General features: G+C 43.9%; 1 protein-coding gene across 4 annotated transcripts in view; it reads left to right on the forward strand.

Moving 5' to 3' along the window:
• The window catches only part of LOC136100349 (interleukin-17A-like), a 34,386-nt gene extending 12,001 nt beyond the window's left edge, over positions 1-22,385 (forward strand). For 3 of the 4 annotated variants that reach the window (XM_071807140.1, XM_065835349.2, XM_071807139.1), the window contains exons 3-5: positions 19,469-20,266; positions 20,837-21,081; positions 21,829-22,385. In XM_071807140.1, the coding sequence (XP_071663241.1) occupies positions 20,171-20,266; positions 20,837-21,081; positions 21,829-22,066 (579 nt within the window). In that variant the 5' untranslated portion in view covers positions 19,469-20,170 and the 3' untranslated portion in view covers positions 22,067-22,385. Of the gene's footprint in view, positions 1-1,795; positions 6,189-19,468; positions 20,267-20,836; positions 21,082-21,828 lie in introns of those variants that run through there. The other variant, XR_011738560.1, reaches the window with a different exon arrangement.
• The last annotated feature ends 1,513 nt before the right edge of the window (positions 22,386-23,898 follow it).

Here is a 23,898-nt window from a genome sequence, read left to right on the forward strand (position 1 = left end):
GGCAAATGAAACCAACACTTCTGGCTGGTCAGCTGAACCTGTCCCTAGTCTTGACTGACTATATGAATTTGGGGTTTAAATCTGTAGTGGAATCTCATCCCTCATTTACTTTCTGCAGCTGTCTCCAGCCTGCAAACGCCTGTTCCACTGAAGCATTAACTCATCAACATTAATTCTTGCCGCACAGCATGGGTCAGAATTAAGTTACAGGCACACACTTGCAAGGACACATGAGAAGAAATAATGCAGACTAGTCATGCCGACACAGGACTGAGGTTTAGGACAATTTATAGCCTGGCTGGAGGTCAAGGCCATTGTTTTAACTCTGTTCCTCACTCCATCACCTGGTTGGGCCACTTGTGCTTGGACTGAAGGGAAAATTATCAAATAGCTTAAGGACAGGTTTAAGTGTTCATCACTTCCATCAAGCCTGCAACAGTCTTAGTCCTATTGGACACTAAATGAAATTAATATAACAGAATAATTTTAGTTGGAAAGGACCTTCAAAGTGCCACCCCTGCCATGATCAGGGACATCTTCACCAGCTCAGGTTGCTCAGAGCCCCATCCAGCCTGGCCTGGGATGTCTCCAGGGATGGTTCATCCACCACCTCTTTGCCCAACCTGGGCCAGCCTCTCACCACCCTCATTGCAAAAAATTTCCTCCTCCTGTCTGGCCTGAATCTCCCCCCTTTTATTTTAAAACCATCATCCTTTGTCCTATCGCAACAGATCAACAGTAATTGTAGCTGAATGCTTATACGAGCTGTTCTTTTGGCCGAAAGGTGGATACCTACATAGGAAATAAGGAATTTATATTGCTGAGGTTGCCTTGCTAATGAATAGCCCCGATAAAACAAAAGGAAAATAGAATAAAGCAGAGGAGTCCTAAGGTTACGCAGGTTAATATTCCTCCCAAGGTTGAGTACTGGTAAGGGCAAAAAAACCACCACCATAAATACCCCCAAAAAAACTCCTAAATAAAATGTATTTCAGAAAATAATGTATCAGGTCCCTGTAAAACCACATGCACATGGAAAGGGGCCTATGCACAGGGCTGGAAAAATGCTGCTTTTGTCCTGTTTGGAAGCTGCCCCGTTCCCTGCTGCTCGTGGTCGCCAGCAGCTGTCTCCTCTATGAGAGTCCCAGGTACAGCTGGAGGGCTTGGGACGGCACTCTGAAAAGTGATGCCTGACTGACAACTGGCAGGTGACTTCAATAGACAAAGGCGGCGTCTTTCCTCTTTTCCTCCCTCCTGCTTTTCCTTTTATTTTTATTACTTATATTTAAATAATAATAATAATAATAATAATAAAGAGGAAAAAGAGAGAGAAAGCAGCAGGAAGAAAGCAGCTGCATGAACAGAAATCTTCAGACATGTGCGTCTTTGGCTCAAGATGAGCAGATGCCAGTCTCCCAAGCTTCAAAGGACTTCCCTCATTACCCACTCCCAGGCTCATGAGCTGAGACCAGACACTAAAATAAACCCAGACTCCATGAAATATCTATACAGGGACCCAGAACTTGGCTCCCCAGCCCGAAATACTGTCAACTTGTGCATTTGTGAGAAATTCACCCTACTCCAGACGCTCACCCAGGATCTGGGGCGACACATGGACCATGTGTAGGGATCAGTTCCTGGTGAAAATAGATGTATCAGAAGTCATCTAAGATGGAAAGTGGTGAGGCTTCCTAAGCTGATGTCCTAAGCTCTGCACCATCTGTCTTTCCCTTTGGCAGTGGTAAGCACCAGTGGTTCTATCTAATCAATCCAACGTATTTAATTCCACTTGCAGGTAAAGTGAAATGAAGCCAAGCAACTTACATGGTCAGGAGCTATGCTCTGCTCTGGCTGGTCAAACGGAACCAAGCCCATCTTCCTCGGAGGTTTGGTCCCCTTCAACCAGCTATAGCAGTGTTGAAAACATCAAGCCGGGAAGATGTGTCTCCCTTCACCTCAGCTCTACCCCATCCATTCCTTCTGGATGGATCTGCTGCCCCTCTGAACATCTCCAGAGAAGCATCTGAGGACGAACCACCTGAAAAGGTTTGAAATAGGTCTATGGTTTTAATAAGCATCACTGTAAGGGTGCTTGCCCTTGCAAGGACACATATGTTTGCCTACTCCAGCATTACTACAGGCCCAAAATGTAGCTTACAAGGCTTGCTGGCTCTGCAGTATTCAGCAGGTTTCTAAGTCAATGTGAATCTGCAGGGCCCTGATATACAATCTTTTTTGTTTCCCTTCCCTACCAAATGTCTATCCACACACCCCCTTTGCTGAGCATTGCCAGTCCCAGTGATTTGTATTTTAAATTTTCAAAAAGTGATCAAGAACAAGAATAACATTTCATTGAAAGTACACTGTGTCAACATGTCTTTTTTATTATTTTTTAACTCAAAAAGGTGCTACAAATAACCATGTTCTACAGGGTAAATGTTATCCCATAGCCACTTCGCCCACAACATGCACATCACCTCATACATCTTTGTGCAAAGTATCTTCTGATCCTTCCCATGCACACCACGCTGCAGCAAATGAAGAAAACCAGCCAAATAACTTGAAAATGGCTTTTCTGACAGTCCCTGACCTGTTTCCTGAGCCAGTCAATTAATTTAGATGTCTAACTTTAGACGTACAGCTCGGCAAGTTGTTCCCTGTCCCCACCTCGGCAAAAAGAAGTGCAAAGCTATCAATAAATAAATGAACAAACGTTTATCAACGTAAGTTCATTGTGTTCATTATCTGTGATGCCCTGATATTTTGCTGGATGGATGGGAAGGAGGATGCTGTGCAGAACAAGAGGAATGGATGCTGTACAGAACTAGGACCACCATCAGTGTGTCCCAATCAATGTGTCTTCTAAAGGACAGTGATGCTCCATGGAGTGTCACATGCTCCCCGTTCCTGTATTTTCCCTACAGTGATGCACTGGAGCACAACTTCATTTCTGAACAGGTCTCCATGGACAATGTTCTTTGGAAGATGCAGACATACAAAGGTGACAGTGCACATAGTGCTGGTCTGGACAGGATCTGTGTGACAGACAGAACAAAGGACACCAGCTATGAGGTCCCCATCACATGTCATTGGGGTTTTCTGAGAGACAAGTAACATGGGTTTGCTGGCACTACTGAATCTAAAAGGCTTAGTAAATTCAGGTCAAAAGACAAATTGTTCCAATATACTCAAGTTTCCCTCTCATGCCAAATACACAACTCATCATGAACAAGGACTGTGTCATCACTGGCAGCTCACGGATCTTAACCATTGCATGAGCAGAGATGCCACATGTCAGAGTCCTAAATCCCCAGAGGTCTCTTAGTACTTCAGGCAAAATGCTCCCAGTTTGAAACAGCTCCTGGAGATGAGTCAAAAGGGGATTTCTTTTTAACATCTCATATCTCCACTGCATCTCCACTCTACACAGATTGGGTTTCCTCAGCCTCAGCACTGCCATGCAGCAACACTGCATCTATGCAAGATCCACCTGCATGGTGGGTTTGCAGCCAGAGCATCCTAACACAGAGGGAAAAGAGAACATTAAGATACACAATCCTCAGCATTTCTGGCTCTATTTTCCATGGCAGAAAATGTTGTCTGGAAATATGGTCCCATCAAAAATAAAAACCAGCCCGAACTGAAGATTCAACAGTTCCAGCATAGTACTTAGAAGTTGTATCTCTGCTAGAGAAATCACTGAACCACAGAATTTTAGAGACTGGAAGGGACCTCGAAAGCTCACCCAGTGCAATCCCCCCATGGAGCAGGAACACCCAGCTGAGGTTCCACAGGAAGGTGTCCAGGCGGGTTTGAATGTCTGCAGAGAAGGAGACTCCACAACCTCCCTGGGCAGCCTGGGCCAGGCTCTGACACCCTCACTGGGAAGAAGTTTCTTTTCATATTAAGGTGGAACCTCTTGTGTTCCAGTTTGTACCCATTACCCCTTGTCCTACCTTTGGTTGTCACCGAGAAGAGCCTGGCTCCATCCTCCTGACACTCACCCTTTATATATCTGTAAACATTAATGTGATCACCCCTCAGTCTCCTCTTCTTCAAGCTCCAGAGCCCCAGCTCCCTCAGCCTTTCCTCACACGGGAGATGCTCCACTCCCTTCAGCATCTTGGTGGCTGCGCTGGACTCTCTGCAGCAGTTCCCTGTCCTTCTGGAACTGAGGGGCCACAACTGGACACAAGATTCCAGGTGTGGTCTCACCAGGGCAGAGCAGAGGGGCAGGAGAACCTCTCTGACCTACTGACCACCCCCTTCTAACCCACTCCAGGTACCATTGACTTTCCCAGCCACAGGGGCCCAGTGCTGGCTCATGGTCACTCTGCTGTCCCCTGGACCCCCAGGTCCCTTTCCCCTACACTGCTCTCTAATAGGCCATTCCCCAACTTATACTGGAACCTGGGGTTGTTCCTGCCCAGATTCAAGACTCTACACTTGCCGTTGTTCTATTTCATTACATTTTTCCCACCCATCTCTCCAGCCTGTCCAGGTCTCTGGATGGCAGCACAGCTTCCAGTGTCAGCCACTCCTCCCAGCTTGGTGTCACCAGCAAACTTGCTGACAGTCACTCTATTCCCTCATCCAAATAATTGATGAATATATTGAATAATACCATCCCCAGCACTGACCCTTGAACACTCCACTAGATCCAGGTCTCAGCTGGACTCTGCCCCATTGACCACGACTCTCTGGCTTCTTCCCTTCAGCCAGTTCACATCCACCTCACTACCCGATCGTCCAGACCGCACTCCCTCAGCTTAGCTATGAGGATGCTGTCACACAACATCCTACAGTCCTACAGCACTGGCATTGACTGCAAAGCAGGGACATGGTAAGGACACGGCAGCTTGTGCTCAGCCAGCACCCATGGCTTCCCAAAACCCTCTTGCCATGCAAGGACCTGGCTCTTGGGGTTATCCAGGAGCACGCCCGTTATCTTTAAATGTTTTTACAGAATATCCTCTCAATTCATCTTTGTGTTGATTTTGCTGACAAGCCAAAGCCAACACCTTTGTCTCGAGCAATGATGTCCAGCAGAAAGCAGGGCTGGAAAAATCATCCCAGCAGCTCTTACTTGTCTCCAGACGGAGTGGGACACATGCTTAAATTCAATCCTGCTTTACAAAGAGGTTTGTGCTTTAGTCCCATTTAAATAGATGCCTGAAATACGTTCTTGCAGGCTTCCCAAGCAACCAAAAATTGAGATAGTGACAATCAGTGACTCCTGTCTTACACAGTTCACCCTATACAGTGTTTCCAGTTTTACCTCTTCTGAAATGCACAACATCAGCAATGTTGAGTATTGGCAATCAATGCTGCCCTTCCCATCAAGTACTGTACCTCTGTTTTTGGTTGGTGTATGTGGATGCTTTTTCATTTTCCAGTTTACCCTCTCAGAGTTGTTAAGATTTTCTTGCTTGTTTGTTTCCTCTTTAATCATTTAATTGGTTGTACTATGTACATAATGAGATTCTCCCAGCACCTCAAAGATTATGGATTTTGAGTGTAAACATTTCAAGAAGTAGTTTGGGGGGTTTTTTTGAGATTTAAATAAAAAGAAAAAATGGATTATTATTATTTTTATTTTTCCAAAGGGAAAAAAATAAAAACAGCCATATTAAAAATAAAACCAACCCATCAAAACAAAACAAAAGCTGAAGAAACCCAGCACACAAGTGGAAATAGTCCCACAACTTAAAAAGGAAAAGAAAGTTCAGATAACTGTCTTGCCACTTACCTCAAAAAATTCCTGTCAAAAATATGAGTGCAGAACAAGTATATTTATCTACTTGCTCCACAATGTGAGGAAAAACAAAATATGTAAAACAAGACAGAAATTCACATTTAGCTTGTTGATGTGATGTTCGCTCTTGCTAAGCATCCTTTGCACTGGAGTAACTGGGGAATGGGAATCCTTCCCATACATGTGTTCCTTCTGCATTTCAGCAGTTAATACACCAGAGATTCCACTAGGAGATTTCTTACCATTGCCATAAATCAAAACTAATAAAAAAATGCCAACAAATGTTAAAAGACAAAGTCTTTTTGAATACTCAAAGCTCATAATTTTGTTTTAAAATGATCTGGAACAAAACACCTTGTTACACTGAGGATCCAAAATCCAGTTTCCATGTTAAATTATCTTACAAAAAAAGAAATAAAAATATTTTTATTTATTTTGCTTTCCAGTGATGTTTTTGAGTCATTTCAGTCCCCCAAGAACTGTTTGGCAAAGCAAGAAACAACACTGAATATTGAACTGAACGTGGTTCAGCTTTCTCTGCCCTGGAGTAATCATGACAGGACAATATCTCATTCCTTTCTCTGCTGAGCTCTATAAGACAAGAGCATCCATTGGCCTTAGTCCTGGCACAGCAGGAACGACGAGGCCCGTAGACAGCGGCATTTTCCCACATACGTTACACGCATGATTTGACTGTCACCACGTCTCATTTCACTTCATCGCTGCTAATGTGATTTTTTCCACTGACTTAAGCAAAAGGACATATTTGTCCATTTCAATTTCTTAGCCAAACAATTACGAGATAAGAAGGAGCAACAACGAGTAAATTCAGGAAATAAATAATTGTTAGAAATTACCAAGTTCCTTTGTCTTCAGAAAGCACAAAAGTGACCCAATTTTTGTTTACTGCAGACATTTTACAGCCCGAACCACTTTAGAAACAGCCTTCAGAAACTCTGCATAAAACACCTTGGTTACAATAAATGACAACATGGCGTAAATCCACCTTGAGAATGTTCTGCAAAATATTTATGGGTCTAAAATAAAATGAAATTTTATTTGGCATTATTTGTCCCAACTGTCAGTTTTCAGGAAGTGTTGTGTTCATCCCAAAAGGCCATTTTTCAGAGGAAATACATGTATGGATATATATGTCTATATGTTCACTATGAAAAATTCAAATGGCAGACTTCTGTGACCTTGATGCAATCCACTTCAGTATCTTAGTCTTTCAAAACTAGACACTTATGATGCAAAACCTTTTGAGTATGGTTGTCACAGGGGACCGCAGTCCGTCCTTGCTTTCCAGGGTGTAAAGCATTACCGTTCTCCCCTTTCTCCTTACAATTCTCTCGTGAGGACAAGGACCAAAACCCATCTCTTGATCAACTACCATTTATCTGCTCTTTCATCAGCCATATCCAGGTTCTGCCAGGGCATGTGACTGTTTAATCCAGTTTAAAACATCCCTTTCTCTCCCCTGAGGGAACAAAGATTGTCTACACACATGCAGAAAGCCTCTGCTAATGCCGCCTTTCGTAACAAGAAAGAAAGAATCATAGGATCACAGAATCATTTTGGTTGGAAAAGACCCTCAAGATGGTCGAGTCCAATCATTAACCTCACACTGGCACTACCCCATGTCCCTGAGAACCTCATCTCCACGTCTGTTCAACCCCTCCAGAGATGGTGACTCCAGCACTGCCCTGGGCAGCCTGTTCCAATGCCCCACAGCCCTTTGGGGAAGAAATTGTTCCCCACATCCAACCTCAACCTCCCCTGGCGCAACTTGAGGCCGTTTCCTCTGCTCCTGGCGCTTGTTCCTGGGGAGCAGAGCCCGACCCCCCTGGCTCCAAGCTCCTTTCAGGCAGTTCAGAGATCAGAAGGTCTCCCCTCAGCTCCTGTTCTCCAGCTGAACCCCCCAGGTCCCTCAGCCGCTCCCATCCCACTTGTGCTCCAGCCCCTCCCCAGCTCCGTTCCCTTCTCTCAACTCGCTCCAGTACCTCAAGGTCTTTCTTGGTGTGAGGGGCCCAAAACTACCCCCAGGATTCAAGGTTTGGCCTCCCCAGTGCCCAGCATATGGGAACAGTCATTGCCTTGGTCCTGGTGGCCACACTAATGCTGATACAAGCCAGGATGCTGTCGTAAATAAAACAGAGGAGCAATCACCATCTGATAAAAATTTGACTTTGCCTAATGCAACTTTATATGGTAAAACCCTGCTTGAATCCTTTGCAAAGTAACTTCAGACCGGGATGATGAGACATTTGGGTACTTTGCCTGCTTGTCTCCTTCCGCTCGTCTCGTTTAAGTTGTTTATCAGTGATCTGCTCTTGTGCACCACAGAAGTCTTGTGATATGTGGCATGACCTGAGCTGCTGCTCTTAGACATAAATCCCATCTCCCGAGCCAGGAACCCCCTGAGCATTAGGGGAGGTGAAGGCTTAACTGATTATTTCAGGGAAACTAGAGTTTCTTCACAGTCGTACATGCAACTCCTGTATATTGATACAACCTTCTAATTGCTCTATGCAGTGTGGTTTACACACGTAATGTGAAGAGCAATCATGAAATCCACCTGTAATCATCCATAACTTTTCTCTCCTCCAAAACCTCATTGCTCATACCCCACTTGTCTTGTTCCCCCTAATGCAATGGCTTCCTCTGTTCCTGAGTGTCTGCATCTTATTTCAAGGTTTAGTGTATCTACAGAGACTTAATTTCAAGCACTGGTAATTTCAAAACAGTGCAGAACTTCTTAAGTGAAGGTTAGATGTAAAGACGTTAATTTCTGGACTGTCACCCTGATGACCATGTGGTCATAATAATGCGAATAGCCTATATAATCCACAAATGATTATATAGGAATTTTCTCTATTTATGGGGTAGATAGAGATGGATAAAATTGCTATTTAAATTTTGTGCAAAGGAACTGTGTCCAAATAAATACACAACCAACCCGCACAATAAAATCTGCTGTTACAGCATACAAACAGAAAGTAAATATAATATAGAGATTCATCTTATGACATTTATGAAACCGAAAAGTGTGTTCAAATTCTAGCTTGTTATTTCTCATTCAGACTTTTCATATCACAGAGCCACAGAATCACAGAATGTCAGGGATTGGAAGGGACCTCGAAAGCTCATCCAGTGCAATCCCCCCATGGAGCAGGAACACCCAGCTGAGGTTACACAGGAAGGTGTCCAGGCGGGTTTGAATGTCTGCAGAGAAGGAGACTCCACAACCTCCCTGGGCAGCCTGGGCCAGGCTCTGACACCCTCACTGAGAAGAAGTCTCTTCTCAAATTTAAGTGGAACCTCTTGTGTTCCAGTTTGAACCCATTACCCCTTGTCCTATCGTTGGTTGTCACCGAAAAGAGCCTGGCTCCATCCTCCTGACACTCACCCTTTATATATTTGTAAACAATAATGAGGTCACCCCTCAGTCTCCTCTTCTCCAGCTCCAGAGCCCCAGCTCCCTCAGCCTTTCCTCACACGGGAGATGCTCCACTCCCTTCAGCATCTTGGTGGCTGCGCTGGACTCTCTGCAGCAGTTCCCTGTCCTTCTGGAGCTGAGGGGCCACAACTGGACACAAGATTCCAGGTGTGGTCTCACCAGGGCAGAGTAGAAGGGCAGGAAAACCTCTCTGACCTACTGACCACCCCCTTCTAACCCACCCCAGGTACCATTGGCCTTCCTGGCCACAAGGGCCCAGTGCTGGCTCATGGTCACCCTGCTGTCCCCTGGACCCCCAGGTCCCTTTCCCCTACACTGTTCTCTAATAGCTCATTCCCCAGCTTATACCGGAACCTGGGGATGTTCCTGCCCAGATTCAAGACTCTAAGCTTGCCCTTGTTATATTTCATTAAATTTCTCCTCACCCAACTCTCCAGCCTGTCCAGGTCTCTGGATGGCAGCACAGCTTCCAGTGTCAGCCACTCCTCCCAGCTTGGTGTCAAACTTGCCGATACTGCACTCTATTACCTCGTCCAAATCATTGATGAATATATTGAATAATACCGGCCCCAGTACTGACCCCTGAGGCACTACACTAGATCCAGGCCTCCAGTTGGACTCTGCCCCATTGACCACGACTTTCTGGCTTCTTCCCTTCAGCCAGTTCACATCCACCTCACTACCCGATCGTCCAGACCGCACTCCCTCAGTTTAGCTGTGAGGATGCTGTGGGAGACTGTGTCAAATGCCTTACTCAAGTCAAGGTAGATCACATCCACTGCCCTGTCATCATCTATTCACCACTTCTTTAGTTCAATTCATGGTACTTATTGCCTACTTCTTTTCAAAGACTAAATACAGTTCTCACTTGGTTGATCAAAGAAGTATTTCACAAAATCAGGAATCCGAATTCTCTGAAGATCTTAACTACATTTAACAAGGAGAATTCAGTCCATATCAAAAAGAACAGCAGTCCAAAACTGGAAATCGTGCAAGTAATGTTCTTGATAATCAGCTTCAAACCAGAGTGCTTCAATTGCTTTTGAGATGGAGAACTGGCTCCTGTATGAATGCCTTACATCTGGCCACGTGAGGGAAAAAGTGTTTGGGAAGACAGGAGCCAAAAATGGAAAGAAATGCCTTTATATGTCAGCTATTGGTATCCCTGGTCTGGAATCACAAGAAAGCATCATCGGCTCAGGGTGTCTCAGGAGAGGGCCTCATGCATTGTCCTCTCCAAATGTTTCCACCATTGTCTATAATTCATTACCATTTCCCAAAGATTCTCTGGTGGAGAAACCAATCATTTCTTATCTCCCTGAGGAAAAACAGGGAAGCAAAGACCAAAATATGGTTATTGCAATCCCTTTGTGATCCATGTGGGACCTCTGTCTGTGAGCTGCTTCATAACCTCTTCTACCAAATCAGACTGGCCCATTAGCAACAAGGGGGGTTTATAAACAACATATTTGTGAGAACTGTGGCTACACAGCTCCTTGGCTGGGAGGCTTATGGTCTGTACCTAAAAATAAAACTCCACCCTGGCAGAGCTGCTTGAATTATCTTTTGCAAATAAATTATCTGATGAAACAACTACGTTATCTGATCAAGTCTTTTGCAAGGAAATAATTTACATCCTAATTTGTTCTTCGTGACTATCTGCCATGGATGTGGTTTGGATGAACTACTGTCAGCTAAGATTTTGCCCATATCTTCTCATGTTTATATAGTATAGATATTGTTTGCTTAATTCCTGCTGCTCTTTTACTGGATGTGCAAGAGTTTGACCACAGAACTATTAAAAGGATCCAAGGGTACTTAAAGAGCTGGCTGATGCCATAACAAGATATCTCTCCATGTTTTTTCAATGTTTCTGGGAATCTGTGGCAGTTCCAGTTGGTTGGAAGCTGGCAAATGTTGTCCCACTCTTCAAGAAGGGCAACAGGAATGATCCTGATAACTACAGACCTGTCAGCCTCACTTCCGTGCCTGGCAAAGTCATGGAGAAGATTATTCTGGGAGTTATTAAAAAACATCTGAACGACAATGCAGTCATGGGTCCCAGCCAGCACAGGTTTGTAAGGAGAAAGTTTGTTTGACTATAACAAGGCTGCCCACCCAGTTGACCAAGGGAAGGCAGCTGATGTGATCTTTTTGGACTTCAGAAAAGCCTTTGATACTGTCTCTCACAGTCTCCTCCTGGACAAGATGTCCAGCACACAGCTGGGTAAACACACAGTGCAGTGGGTGAGCAATTGGCCGATGGGCCAGGCTCAAAGGGTTCTAGTAAATGGGGCCATGTCGGGATGGTGACCAGTCACCAGTGAGTTCTGCAGGGATCCATCTTAGGGCCAATGCTCTTCAATGCCTTCATAAATGACTTAGACTCAGGATTTGAGGGACTGCTTGGCAAGTTTGCCAATGACACAAAATTGGGAGGAGCTGTCAACATTCTTGAGTGCAGAGAGGCCTTGCAGAGGGATCTGGACAAATTGGAGAATTGGGCGATCACCAACCCCATGAAGTTCAATAAGGGCAAGAAGGATCTGGGGGTTCTGGTCAACAGCAAGTTGAACATGAGCCAACAATGTCTCTGGCAGCCAAGAGGGAGCTGTGTCCTGGGTTCATCCAGCACAGCATCTCCAACCGGGCAGGGAGGGGATTGTACCGCTTTGCTCTGCACTGGTGCAGCCTCACCTGGAGTACTGTGTGCAGTTCTGGGGACATAGGATAAAAAAGATATTAAGCTACTGAAGAGTGTCCAAAAGAGGCTATGAAATTGGTGAAGGGTTTAGAGGGGAAACCACAGGAGGAACGGTTGAAGTCACTTGGTTTATTCAGCCTGGAGAAGAGGAGACTGAGGGAAGACCTCATCGCAGTCTGCAGCTTCCTCACAAAGGGAAGAGGAGGGGAAGGCATTGAATTCTTCTCTCTGGTGAACAACAACAGAACCCAAGGGAATGTCAGGAAGATGTGCCAGGGGAGGTTTGGGTTGGACATGAGGAAAAGGTTCTTCATCCAGAGGGTGCTGGACACTGGAACAGGCTCCCCAGGGAGTTGTCACGGCCCCAAGCCTGACAGTGTTCAAGAAGAGACTGGACAACGTCCTCAGACACACGGTGTGAACTGTGGGGTTGTCCTGTGCAGGGACAGGAGTTAGATTCAATGATACTTGTGGGGCCCTTCCAGCTCAGGACATTCTGTGGTTCTACGAAGTGTCAAAGACCTGATTCTTTCATGTGACGTGGGCTATGGTCACTATGGGATCCTGTGACACATTCATGTCCTTCAGCGGGTGGGAGTGTGAGACACAGATGCTCAGTGGATTTGGGGCTGTGGGTGGTGACCTTCAAAGGACTGGACTGCACAAACAAGGTTTATCACATAATCTCATTCTCACAAAATCAGAGTGCAAACTGCAGTGCTCCTGTCTTCTTGAACACCCTCACTCTCACCCAAGATGCGGTGGCCTGGCCATTGGTTATATCCTGGGAACCACAGATCTTCATTCCCACAGATCTTGGTTGCTTTCTCCTAATCTTGGATGATGTTCTTGTGGTCTCATCTACCTTGAGCTCAAGTGGGACTAAAGAAAGAAAAGCCCCTAAACTTTATGGTTTGCTGAGCTTTGATACTGGTCCTTCTTATCCCTCTACTGGTTTTGGGCCTGCCTTGTTGGCTGTCATTCCTTGCCTACTCTTTGCAGTGGAAAATTAAGAAAGTAAGACCTGCAAACAAGCACTGGAAAAATAGATGATGGCCTCCAGCACTGATGGAGAAGCTGTTATACAAGGAATAAATGGTCATGCAGGATTGTGCATTGTTTGAAATACAGACAGGACCACAATTCATTTTTCTAGCTCTTGTTGGGTTCAGCACAGCGAGTTCACCCAGAATAAAGAGCTGTTAAAAGTAAAAGTGATGGTCCATTAAAACAGAGAAATTACTTACTCAAGAGCTCTGTTTGGACCTGTTTGTTTGGCCCCTGTAGCCATGTCATCAGCACAGAGAGGACCAGGTCTAGTTAAGAGGCATCATTCAAGCAAAAATAGGACATGAGGCTTCTGTCACCTACCCATTGTCCCTACCGCACTGCTCCATGACCATAGGTCTCGGAGGAGGAGACCTTCAGCAGTGGTTATTCTCTGAAATCTCTGCCTGGGATAGTTCTGGAAACCGCATTGCACTGCGGTCAGAATTTGCATACGTTTGGAAAAATGATGAATTTCCTTTTCTTCTTAAAAAATAAAATGTCAACTCAAACCCCAACTAGGTGAAAGGGCTCAAAAATTAGAATTTTCATTGCACATTTGCAACTCTCATCAAAACCACTCTGAGTCACTTATTCTCTAATACTTTCGAATTATGACACTTTCTTGCAACACGGAATGTTGTGGCCAGAAGTCATTTACCTGTGAGAAAAAAGAAAAACGGGTCTTGACTTCTTAAAATGAGATGATGAATGACCAAGATCTTCAGTTTTTACCCAGCAGCAGGCAAATGGCTACAGTGTAAATGACTTTATTACTCAGTCTACCTTATCAAACCCACCTGGCAGCCCTGACTATAAGCCCTGGGATGTAGGTACATTGACTACATCTGTGATAAAACTTGTTTTCTGAACTAATTTGGTCTGAAAGCAGTGGGCGGCAGAGCATAACCTGGTGGCCAAGCAGCTGCTGGTGAAGGGCTGGTGTCTCGGCACGTAGCACCGACCTTTCAATGCTCCACGCGACTCCTTTTCCAACAGCGTTGCCTTGCACCATTAACAAAACCACAAGGTGGTTTCATGGGTGTTGTATGGTGCCCTGCACGGAGAAGGTTCCTTCCTCTTCCCCAAGCAGCTCATGGGGGCAGATCATAGGATCATAGAATAGTTTGGGTTGAAGGGACCTCAAAATCTTCCCCAGTGCCACCCCTGCCATGAGCAGGGACATCTTCACCAGCTCAGGTTGCTCAGAGCTCCATCCAGCCTGCCTGGGATGTCTCCAGTGATCCCAAACCTCATGGGCATCATCGCAGATTATGAGAACCGAGACTGCAAGGAGGTTGCACCTATTTAGCGGTGCTGCCTCATCTTCCCTCCCCCTTGGTCCCCATCCTGATACAGTTCAAAATTTCAGCCTCAGAATCTCATTTTTACTGTACTTTCTCTAAGTTTTCCCAAAAAAAAAAAAGTAAGCCTCATCACACTGGGAGTGAAGCTACAGGGTTAAATTTCATCCTCATTAGAGTGCATGAACTCAGGAATTCAGCATCCCATATTCTGGTGTTTCTCCTCTCTTGCATCAGCCAGAGGAGTATACACAACTGTACAGATAACCTCATGCACTGCTGCATTCCTTGTTTCGTCGTCCAGGGTGATACACTAATGTAAAATCACAAGCTATGCCCATGTAGAATCTCATATTTGCAATTTTTAACAGCTGGAACTGATAAAACTACACAAGAATTTATGGTCTTTTTTTTTCCCCCCAATGGATGATGCAAAAAAACAACTGTGAAATGTTCTCCAGAGAGTGTGTGAGATGTTTTGCTCCCTATTATTAGTTTTGGAAGCTCTGAGCAATCTTGTGCAGCTAATCCTCATTTACTGCAGAAAAAGTCAGAAAAGTATATGTAGGTGAAAGAGGTTGATAAACCTGCAACTGGCAACTCGTTTTGAGATAAGGATGAATACACTAAGGACTTCCTGGCAACCTTCAGAATTTACTTCATTTCAGATAAATTTTAATTATGGTGGTCCCAAAAAGGAAGAATAAAGGTTTTCCACAGGCTGCCTGGAAATCTGACACTGATTTTGTGCAAACAAGAGAGTTTCTGATTTCTCTTGAGCTTGAAGCACCGCTTTGCAAGGGATGGATGGGTCAAGCGAAGATCCTCCCAAGAACAGTGAGGAAAATATAAAATGTGCAAAAGTCTTGAAAGCATGACCCAAGAGGGAAAGGAGACCCAAACAACTTGCCCCTGTACCCGCTGGGGATAGGAAATAAATGTCTCAACCTGCAGTAAGTGAAATTTCAGATGGAACTTTAGAAAGGGAAAAGATGCTGAGGGACCCCAAGTCCTTCTCCCCCTGCTTCCTGCCATTGGCTGGGGCCAAGGTGTGGGCGAGAGACAGGATGCAAGCAGATAGCACAGTAAGCAGAGAATTTCAAAATGAGTTAATTGCTTGTATAAACCATTCTACCAGCTTGAGTATGAGCCAATTTTATGCGTAAAGGGTTTCTTTTTGTGTAGTTTGTAACTGGTTGTGAAATGTATTGCCACAGGATGTCTTGGAAGCCATGAAAATAAAGCATTGACAGAGAGATCTTTAATAGATAACAAAACTGTTTGGTCATTAACATCACTGATAACCACAAAAACAAATAAATGAGGAGACACATTAAATCACCGGTGCACAAGGGAGATCCTTACCACCTCTGGTGGTCTGGTTTCAGCCTACAATCAGCCAGTCATTGCATGTCTCAAACTTTCCATTACACATAGACAAGTACCTTGTGATGGCCAGGAGATATCTTCCCTTTCATCAGGTGTCAGGTGCTAATTCAGCCCAGCTTTACAATGAACCCTTAGGCACTGCTGTAACACAAGCAGTGATGCTGCTGCTCATCAGGGTCCAGCTGGAATGGGACCACAGAATGGTTTGGGTTTAAAGGGACCTTCAAAGCTCATCCAGTGCCACCCCTGCCATGAGCAGGGACATCTTCACCAGCTCAGGTTGCTCAGAGCCCCGTCCAGCCTGGCCTGGGATGTCTCCAGGGATGGTTCATCCACCACCTCTCTGGACAACCTGGGACAGGCTCTCGCCACCCTCAGGGGCAACAATTTCTTCATCATGTCCGGTCTGAATCTCTCTCCTTCAGTTTCAAACCTTCACTTCTTGTCCTATCGCAACAGGCCCTGCTCAAAAGTTTGCCCCCATCTAATCAGAGTAGTCATATCCCACATCCACCTCCTGGCAGCATACAGCCCCTCTCCGCTTATCCAGACCACATTACGGTTACATATTAATAATCTAATAATTACCACAGAGCAGACAGAAATTTCCTGCTTCTTGTTCAGTCCAACTCATGTATCTGGAAGCCCTTTTTTTTTTTTCTCCCTGTCCCTCCAAACAGCAAACAAAAAAAAATGAATGGACTGGTGTAATTCCTTTGTGTTGACTCCCTGGTTACTGAGCATCTATTAGACATTAGTCATGCAACAGACATGTCAACCACTGGCAGTAACCACAGCTGACAAATAACTGCGATATTGATTTAGCTGTGTTCGGAAAACTTAGGCATGCAGGAGGGCACGATAATTTCTACTGCAGCTGCTGGGGAGGAAAAGTAGAAATATTCAATAGAGGAAAAAGGTTATTCTATCTTTTCTGCTGTGTCTCCTGTACAAAGATCAAGTGGTGGGAGACAATGGGGTGATTTGGAAGGGACCTCTGTATCTCTCATTCACCCATCCACTCAGAGCAGGATTACATTAAATTAAAATTAAACCCCAGTGTTTAATCAAGGTTCTCAGAGCCTTGCCATGTCAAGCTCTGAGTTTCCCTCAGATAACCATTGCTTACAGGTTCAGTCTAATCATTGATCTCCTAGAAATTACCCCCACAATGCACAGGAGGTCGTGCAATGCTTGTGTGTAAGAAGAGCGTTCCCTTACTTTATAGGAATGTATAAGAATATGTACTCAAGAGGAAGAAAATGCATTCTCTCCAACAAGAAAAAAGCAAATACGTATCTTCCTGCATGTGAATAGAAAAGCTCATTTTTCAAAAGCAGCATAAACTTAACTGATAGTGGCTGAAAAAAATGTTTTAAGTATTTTGAGATATTTGCAATTTCTCTTTCAATTTACAGCAAGCTCAGTCAGGACACCAGAGCTCTGGCACTAATTCACACTGTGACTTGGAGGGAGAAAGTGTCATCAAGACCAATATGCTCAGATTTAGGTGCCTGAAGGCTCTCAGCTGGGTAAAGTACTTAAGTAGCAACTTAATCTGCAAAAAGCTTTCACCAGAGCTAAGAGAAGGGCTTAGGCTTAATTTCAAAGGCTTTAAATAATCTCCAGTCTTTTTGTTTCAGTAAGATTTTGTTAGTGTCCCAGTTTTCAGATCTCTAGTTTAGAGAGAATGAAGTGTCAGAACGAAAGAAATGCCATGAGGTAAAGTCCTTTGGGGTTTTTTTCACCATTGCAATGTCGCATTACATTAGCCATGTTTGAATGGTTAACTAGTCACCTTTCAAGTACTGAGGTAACCCAAACCACAGACACATTTAGGGTAGACAAGCCTGGATTTAGGGTCAGGCTGCTTGAACCTGACTTTCTGTTGCCTTGCATGCTTTTGAAATCTTTTTGCTTCTAAAATTGGAAATTTAACTAACCCACTTTGAATGGATATTTCTGTAAACAGCATTAGAGAAAACCCCTTCTGAGGGAACAATTTCCTTTAACCTGTACGTCTCTAACTCTAAGAAGGAAACTGAATTACACCTTTAACTTTTCAAGCATCAGCATCTTTTAAACAAGCTGCTATAGGTCATGGCTATCCCAGAAACTGAAAACCAAATTCTACCCTTATTTACATCCTCCTTTGGATGGCACAAGGTGAGTAAAACTTGGACTTAGACATAAATATTAAGCAAATGTAAAAAACACTCCTTATTTGCATCATTTTCACCAAAATTAGACCTGAGAAAGGAACGTGCGTCAGCAGATCAACACTGGCTGTTGCTTCATGGTGCCTGTCCAAGTTACTTGTAACCCACTGTCAAAGTGAAGTGATGAGAGTCATTTCCCAAGAACAAAAATTTAGAGAAGGATAGACTGAAGGTTCAAACCCTTCTTTCTAAAACGTAAGCCCCTTTCTCAATAATCTCTCTGGAATTCAGGCTACGAGCAGCATCAACATTCTTGTGTCTGTCCATCGCCCATCTACTCCCCAGGATCCTCATCAGAGAAGGTGGTTTATTATATCGTGCAGTTCATTACAATCAGCATCATTAGCTGGGAAGCTGCAGCCTGAGAGATTTGAGCCTACCCCTCTTCCTATGCACCAGGTTTTGTAGCACTAGGGGTGAAGAGTCTTTCCTCGTGAGATGTTTTGTTGTCCTAGTTAGCTATGCCATGAACTATTTGCCAGGGACAAGAAGACACTGTAGGTAAGTGACTGGGATATTTGCCTGGGGGAGGCATCAGTTTCCTAGTTCCTGGTCCACTATCGGCATTATCCAAAATTTGCACATCCCTGCTTTACTACTGATTGGCTGAACTATAGAGCTCTGACCTATCGATGGATATTGAATGATGGCACAGAAGCCACCTGTCCCAGAACACCCCATACATTCCAGTGACCAAAATACTAGAGGGCTGTTAAGTTCCTAAAAGCAGATGAGAGGAATAAATATAGACATCGCTCCTTGCAGGCAAGGTCTTTTTCAGGGTCAAGCCCATACGACTTTTAATGTATATTCGTGTTTTATCCAGACATCTACCTAAGAAACAAAAAATAAGGCAGTAGCTGTCAACAAGAGCAACAAGGATGATTCAAACCCCAAAGTGGGCACAGCCTTGAAGCAGCCCAGCCTCTTCAGATCTGCAACCCCCCGCAATATCCTACTGGAAATCTAGAAAAATCTCTCTGAATTGGAGAAAGGGGTTCTGTCACCCTGTCAAATGGAGCCTGTCCACTTGAACACATGGGTTTAAATATTGCACATTTAAATACCAACATGGCACGTTACAGCTGCAGTATGTTGGTCTTACAAGGATGGAGAGACAGCAAGGTGGGATGAGTAGCTGCACAGAATCATTGTTCACTGTCACCCAGCACACAGGGCTAGGACACATGGAGTCATGATGCCTTGGGGCTACACAATGCACGGTATTTTAGCTCCCTATATTTTCAAGTGTGCTCTGTTAACACCTATATATCACAGACAAGGTGCCTGCAGTTCCTTCCAGTTTTCCTGCCTACAAAAGAAGTCACCTTGCATCTCTCAGCCTTCACAAGGTTTCTCTCGAATCCTTTTGTCCCCTTCCTAACTCACACATACAAGGTTTAACTATATCTATCACACTTCCCAGACCCCTTTCCTTAGGATCACAGTATGTTTGGGATTGGAAGGGACCTCAAAAGATCACCTAGTCCAATCCCCCACAAGCCGTGTCTCATAGCACAAAAGCCTGAAGTGAAATGTAAAAATGGCAAGTTCAATATTAATAATCACTTTTTATTTTTTTTCCCCTAGATGAAGAATGATTGAATTTGGGAACTCTCTATCAAGAAGCATTGTGGCCAAAACTGGCATATCACACTTGAGGTATAGATGTGGATAAAAACAGCCTGATCCAGACTAGGACATTTGAGAAAGAAATAGGAGTTTGAGAAGGAATCTGGGTCCCTAGGCACCAAAGCAAATGACAACAAATGGCAAACGTAGAGAACAATTGGATGGGGACCAGCTGTCCAATATCTGTCCAAATCAGTATGGAAAGACACTAGACTGACCTTGGAGCAAATGGATCCAACGTGGCAGTACCAGGGACATATGTGTTTTTGATACCTACAGCATTCCAAGCCAAGAGCATGAAGTGCATCAACTTGTGTTTGTCTAGATGATGACTCTAGTCGCAGTTTAAAATTACTTAATTTATACTTGCTTACTGCGGTGTGCACCAATTTTCTTGGTGGTTTTCTAATATCACCATTGAGTTTTGTCACTACTTGAGCAACATGGCTGAAGTAATGACATCACCTACAGATCTACGAAAGGGTGAGCCCATATCCTGTCTTCCACCTGTGTCAATGGAATATATACACTTACACTTTTTTAATTTAAGTTATGGTCAGAAACCACAGCTACGGCTGGGAAAAAAAAAAAAAAAAACAAACCACCTACTCCACATAAAGTAGGACAGCACAGAAGCCCTTATAAAAAGTCCACCAGCAAATGTGCCGAGACACCGTCAGTTCGACAGAGCCCAGCACAGCATCAACCGTGGTAAAAGAAGGAAGGAAGATGTCTCCGATCCTTTGTGCTTCTCTGGTAAGAACTTGCTTTCTGTTTTTTTATCTCCAGTTTGACAGAGTCATATTTAAATTCTAATAGATGAGTGTCAGGAATGGGGATCTACCCCCACCCTTAAAATGCTTGTTTAAACCATTAATAATTGAAAATAATTAAAACGGGAGACTGCTGAATAGTACCAACATGGGGCAGCAATGAGACTGTTGGGTGTATTAGTGAATGGGGCTTCTGCCATGTTCTCTGAAATCAAGAAATACATTGAAAACTCAACCTTGCAGTGTCTTTTTGTTGCTATCTCCTCTCTACCACCTCCTATATTATATTATTTTGTATAATTGGGGTTTTTTTATCATTAAATTACAGCTGAATGTATACCGTACATGTCAGCACTGTAGTAACTAGTTAATGAAAGCAAGCATGGAGGTTATACATATTTCCATAATTAGTCCAGCCTGCAGCATAGACTTTAACCACCAGCTGGACTGCCTGTGGATGAGTTTCCCAGCCCCACAGAGGAGTCATTAGACGTGCCGCACTACTGCAACTGTACCTGGGTTGTGTTCTAAATGTGCCCCAAATTGTCTTCAGTTCAGATCACTGCTCTTAGCGCTGCTGGCCGTGCTGTCAGCCAGTGGTTCTGCCCACGGGAAGGTGATACACCCCAGAGCCAAGCCAGAGAGCCTCTTCAAGCAAGCGTATGCTGGATGCCTGAGCCAAAAAGACTCAAAATTCCCTCAAACTGTGAGAGTCAACATAAGCATCAGCACCGTGAACCAGGACACTAAAACGACTCCTAATGTCAACAGCCGTTCCCTGGCTCCGTGGGATTACAGGTATGGTCTCTGTCCCTAATGATTTAGAAATACACTGGTTGCCCTCATCAAGAATAACGCAGAGGTTCTGTCCATATCTTTGTTATTGGTGCTTCACTGCTGGGAGATTTTGGAAATACAAGGGTATCCAGAGTCCATATAAACCTTTTTGAAAGATAACCAATATAGAAAGGAGCACAGAGCAAAAACATGATCTGCACTGACATACAGAAAGCAAAGCAAATTACTTTTGTAATTTAATTGATTTATTTGTATGTTGGGCCAAGCTTTCTCTTCAAAAGCATTCTTTACCTAAGAATTCATCAAAAATATCTCAAATGGCTAACATTGCACCAAATTTGGTAGTGATTTAACAACATCAGCATCAATCCCTAAGAACTTTTCAGGTTTTGGAGGGGAGCTGAAGGTCTTTGGGTCCATTAGTCAGTCTGACATATTGGGAAGCTCAGATAATTTCTAACTTGTCCTTCAACATCAGTGCCTATTTGAAGCAAGTTCTTTGCAAAGGCAGTTTCATGCAGTGCTGGCATGGTTTTCTTACACTTAAAAACATGCAGTGTTTCTTTGCTTACACTTTACTCAAACTTAAAAACCTAGAGAAGGGTCTACTGCCCCTTCATAGGAAATATCCCAGGAGATACAAGTTAAAGAGCCGGGAGCCCATAACAATCCAGATTGTCATGATTCTAGAGACACACCAGCATTTCCATTTCAAATATTTCTCTGTTCTTTCATGTCAACTTACAGGATCGATGAGGACCACGACCGCTTCCCCCGGGTGATTGCCAACGCCGAGTGCCGCCATTCCTGGTGTCTGAATTTGGACGGGCAGCTGGACCACAGCCTCAACTCTGCCCCCATCCACCAGGAGATCCTCGTCCTGCGGAGGGAGCAAAAGGGCTGCCACCAGTCATACCGGCTGGAGAAGAAAACAATCGCTGTGGGCTGCACGTGTGTCACCCCCTTGATCCAACACCAGGCTTGAAGGGAACCGGTAGCGTAAGAGCAGGGAGCCAGGGAGAAAAGCTTCCTTACCTAACAGCAACGAAGTGAAGGGGCCTTATTCAGTATCTACAAAACTAAATCAAGACATAATGATTAACTAGAATCTATCAGAATATATTAAAAATGAAGAAGTCTAAGTTAAAAATATATATATTTCCCAAAAAAAATCTTGAACTCTGTGAATTCCGAATCCAGACGCCTTCACATGCCAGGCTGAAAAAGTAACGGCGAGTCTTTACACACCTTTAGTTTACACTTTGAAATGTTTATTTATGTAATTCTATTTATACTGGTGGAAAATTGAGTAATAATGTATCTGTTTATTTATCTTTGTGTAATAAAAGAAAATAGCTAATAACTCTGTGGTATTCTCCTTTCTTTCTGAAGAAGCCTTTTTGATAAGACCAGAAATCACTCAATTCAATTATGACGATATAAGAGATCTGTATAATACTAAAACCTAAAATTTTCTTGATAACATCTTGCTTTGTTGCAGAACAGAAAACTCATAGAAAAGTTTGGGCTTGTATCACCAATAGTGAAATTGAGATACCAAGAGGAAAATTATTTACCAAGTGACAGCCAATAAATTCACAATAACAAAATAGCAAAAAAAGCAGTGTATGTCTAGCCGGTTATCCACTTAATTATCTGATTGGAAAAGAATTTGTAAAGACAGGTTCAAGACAACATTTTGAATGTTTCTTTAGGGGGGAAAGAAACTCCCTCCCCTAAAATGGTGAATGCGTTTCCATTGCTGAGTTTTAACTTCAGTCTGATGTAATCTATGAATTTCAATCCAACCCATTTCCACACATTTTCTGTGGAGCAGAGTCGCTAGCTGAGTACTACGGAGTAAAGCTCATGAGTGAGGCAAGTGGATAATTGAAGCAATTAACCACACATTGCTAACTGCTATCGTAATTTTCTCCGTGATCGTGTCCTCCCAACACGTTGGCTGCCAGCGCTTCGAATGTAGATCACACTGACACAGCACTTCTACCATGGTTGCGATGGGACTTGCGTAGGTGGGTGTGTAACACCACAGGTGGGTTTATTTAGAGCATACTTGGGTTAAGAGTGCTCAGATGAAAATGTTCCATGTTTTAAAAGGCATGCTGGTTTGCAAAGACGTGGATGTTTTGGTTTTTTGCTGCCATCTTGAGGAGGTGTGACCCTTCTCCAGCACTAGCAAAGTGCCATTGGTAAATTCTACAGCAAAAGCAGAATTTCTAGAGATGCAGAGATCAGGGATGCAAGTCCTTAATGAGAGGAAAGGTCCTCTCGGGTGAAAGCATCTTCTCCAGATCCAGCTGTGCTAACTGGAGATGTGATCATCCCAACTTTTGCTGCTAGGGGTTATTCCCTCCAGCTGTGTCAGGGAGTCTAAACCCTTCGTAATCCACTCCAAGCAAAATTAGGTGGGTCAGTCTCTAACCTCAACTCACAGCACCGCCATAGGTTTTGTACCATCCCTTGACCTAGCAGATTTACACTGGTCCCAGAAAACATAATTAACCCTGAGTGATCACAGTATCTGCAATCACAGCAGTGAACTCCTGTCCATGCCTTTAGTTACCTTCAAACATTGATTTAACTTTGCCCATATGTAGGTATCTAGCAGCATATGTGATCCTAACTTAGCTTGTTTCCTACCTTGTTTCCTACCTTGTCTCCTTAAGGTCTCCTGGAGGTCCTGAAGTTCACCCAGCTGGCTGTCCCAGGAATACTAAGCATGGGAACAGACTGTTAAAAATACATCGAGGAACACTCGTTCTTTGAGGTTTTCAATGAGCTAAATAAATACCAGTC

This window comes from Patagioenas fasciata, chromosome 3 (genome assembly GCF_037038585.1).
Source record: "Patagioenas fasciata isolate bPatFas1 chromosome 3, bPatFas1.hap1, whole genome shotgun sequence".
Lineage (NCBI taxonomy): Eukaryota > Metazoa > Chordata > Aves > Columbiformes > Columbidae > Patagioenas > Patagioenas fasciata.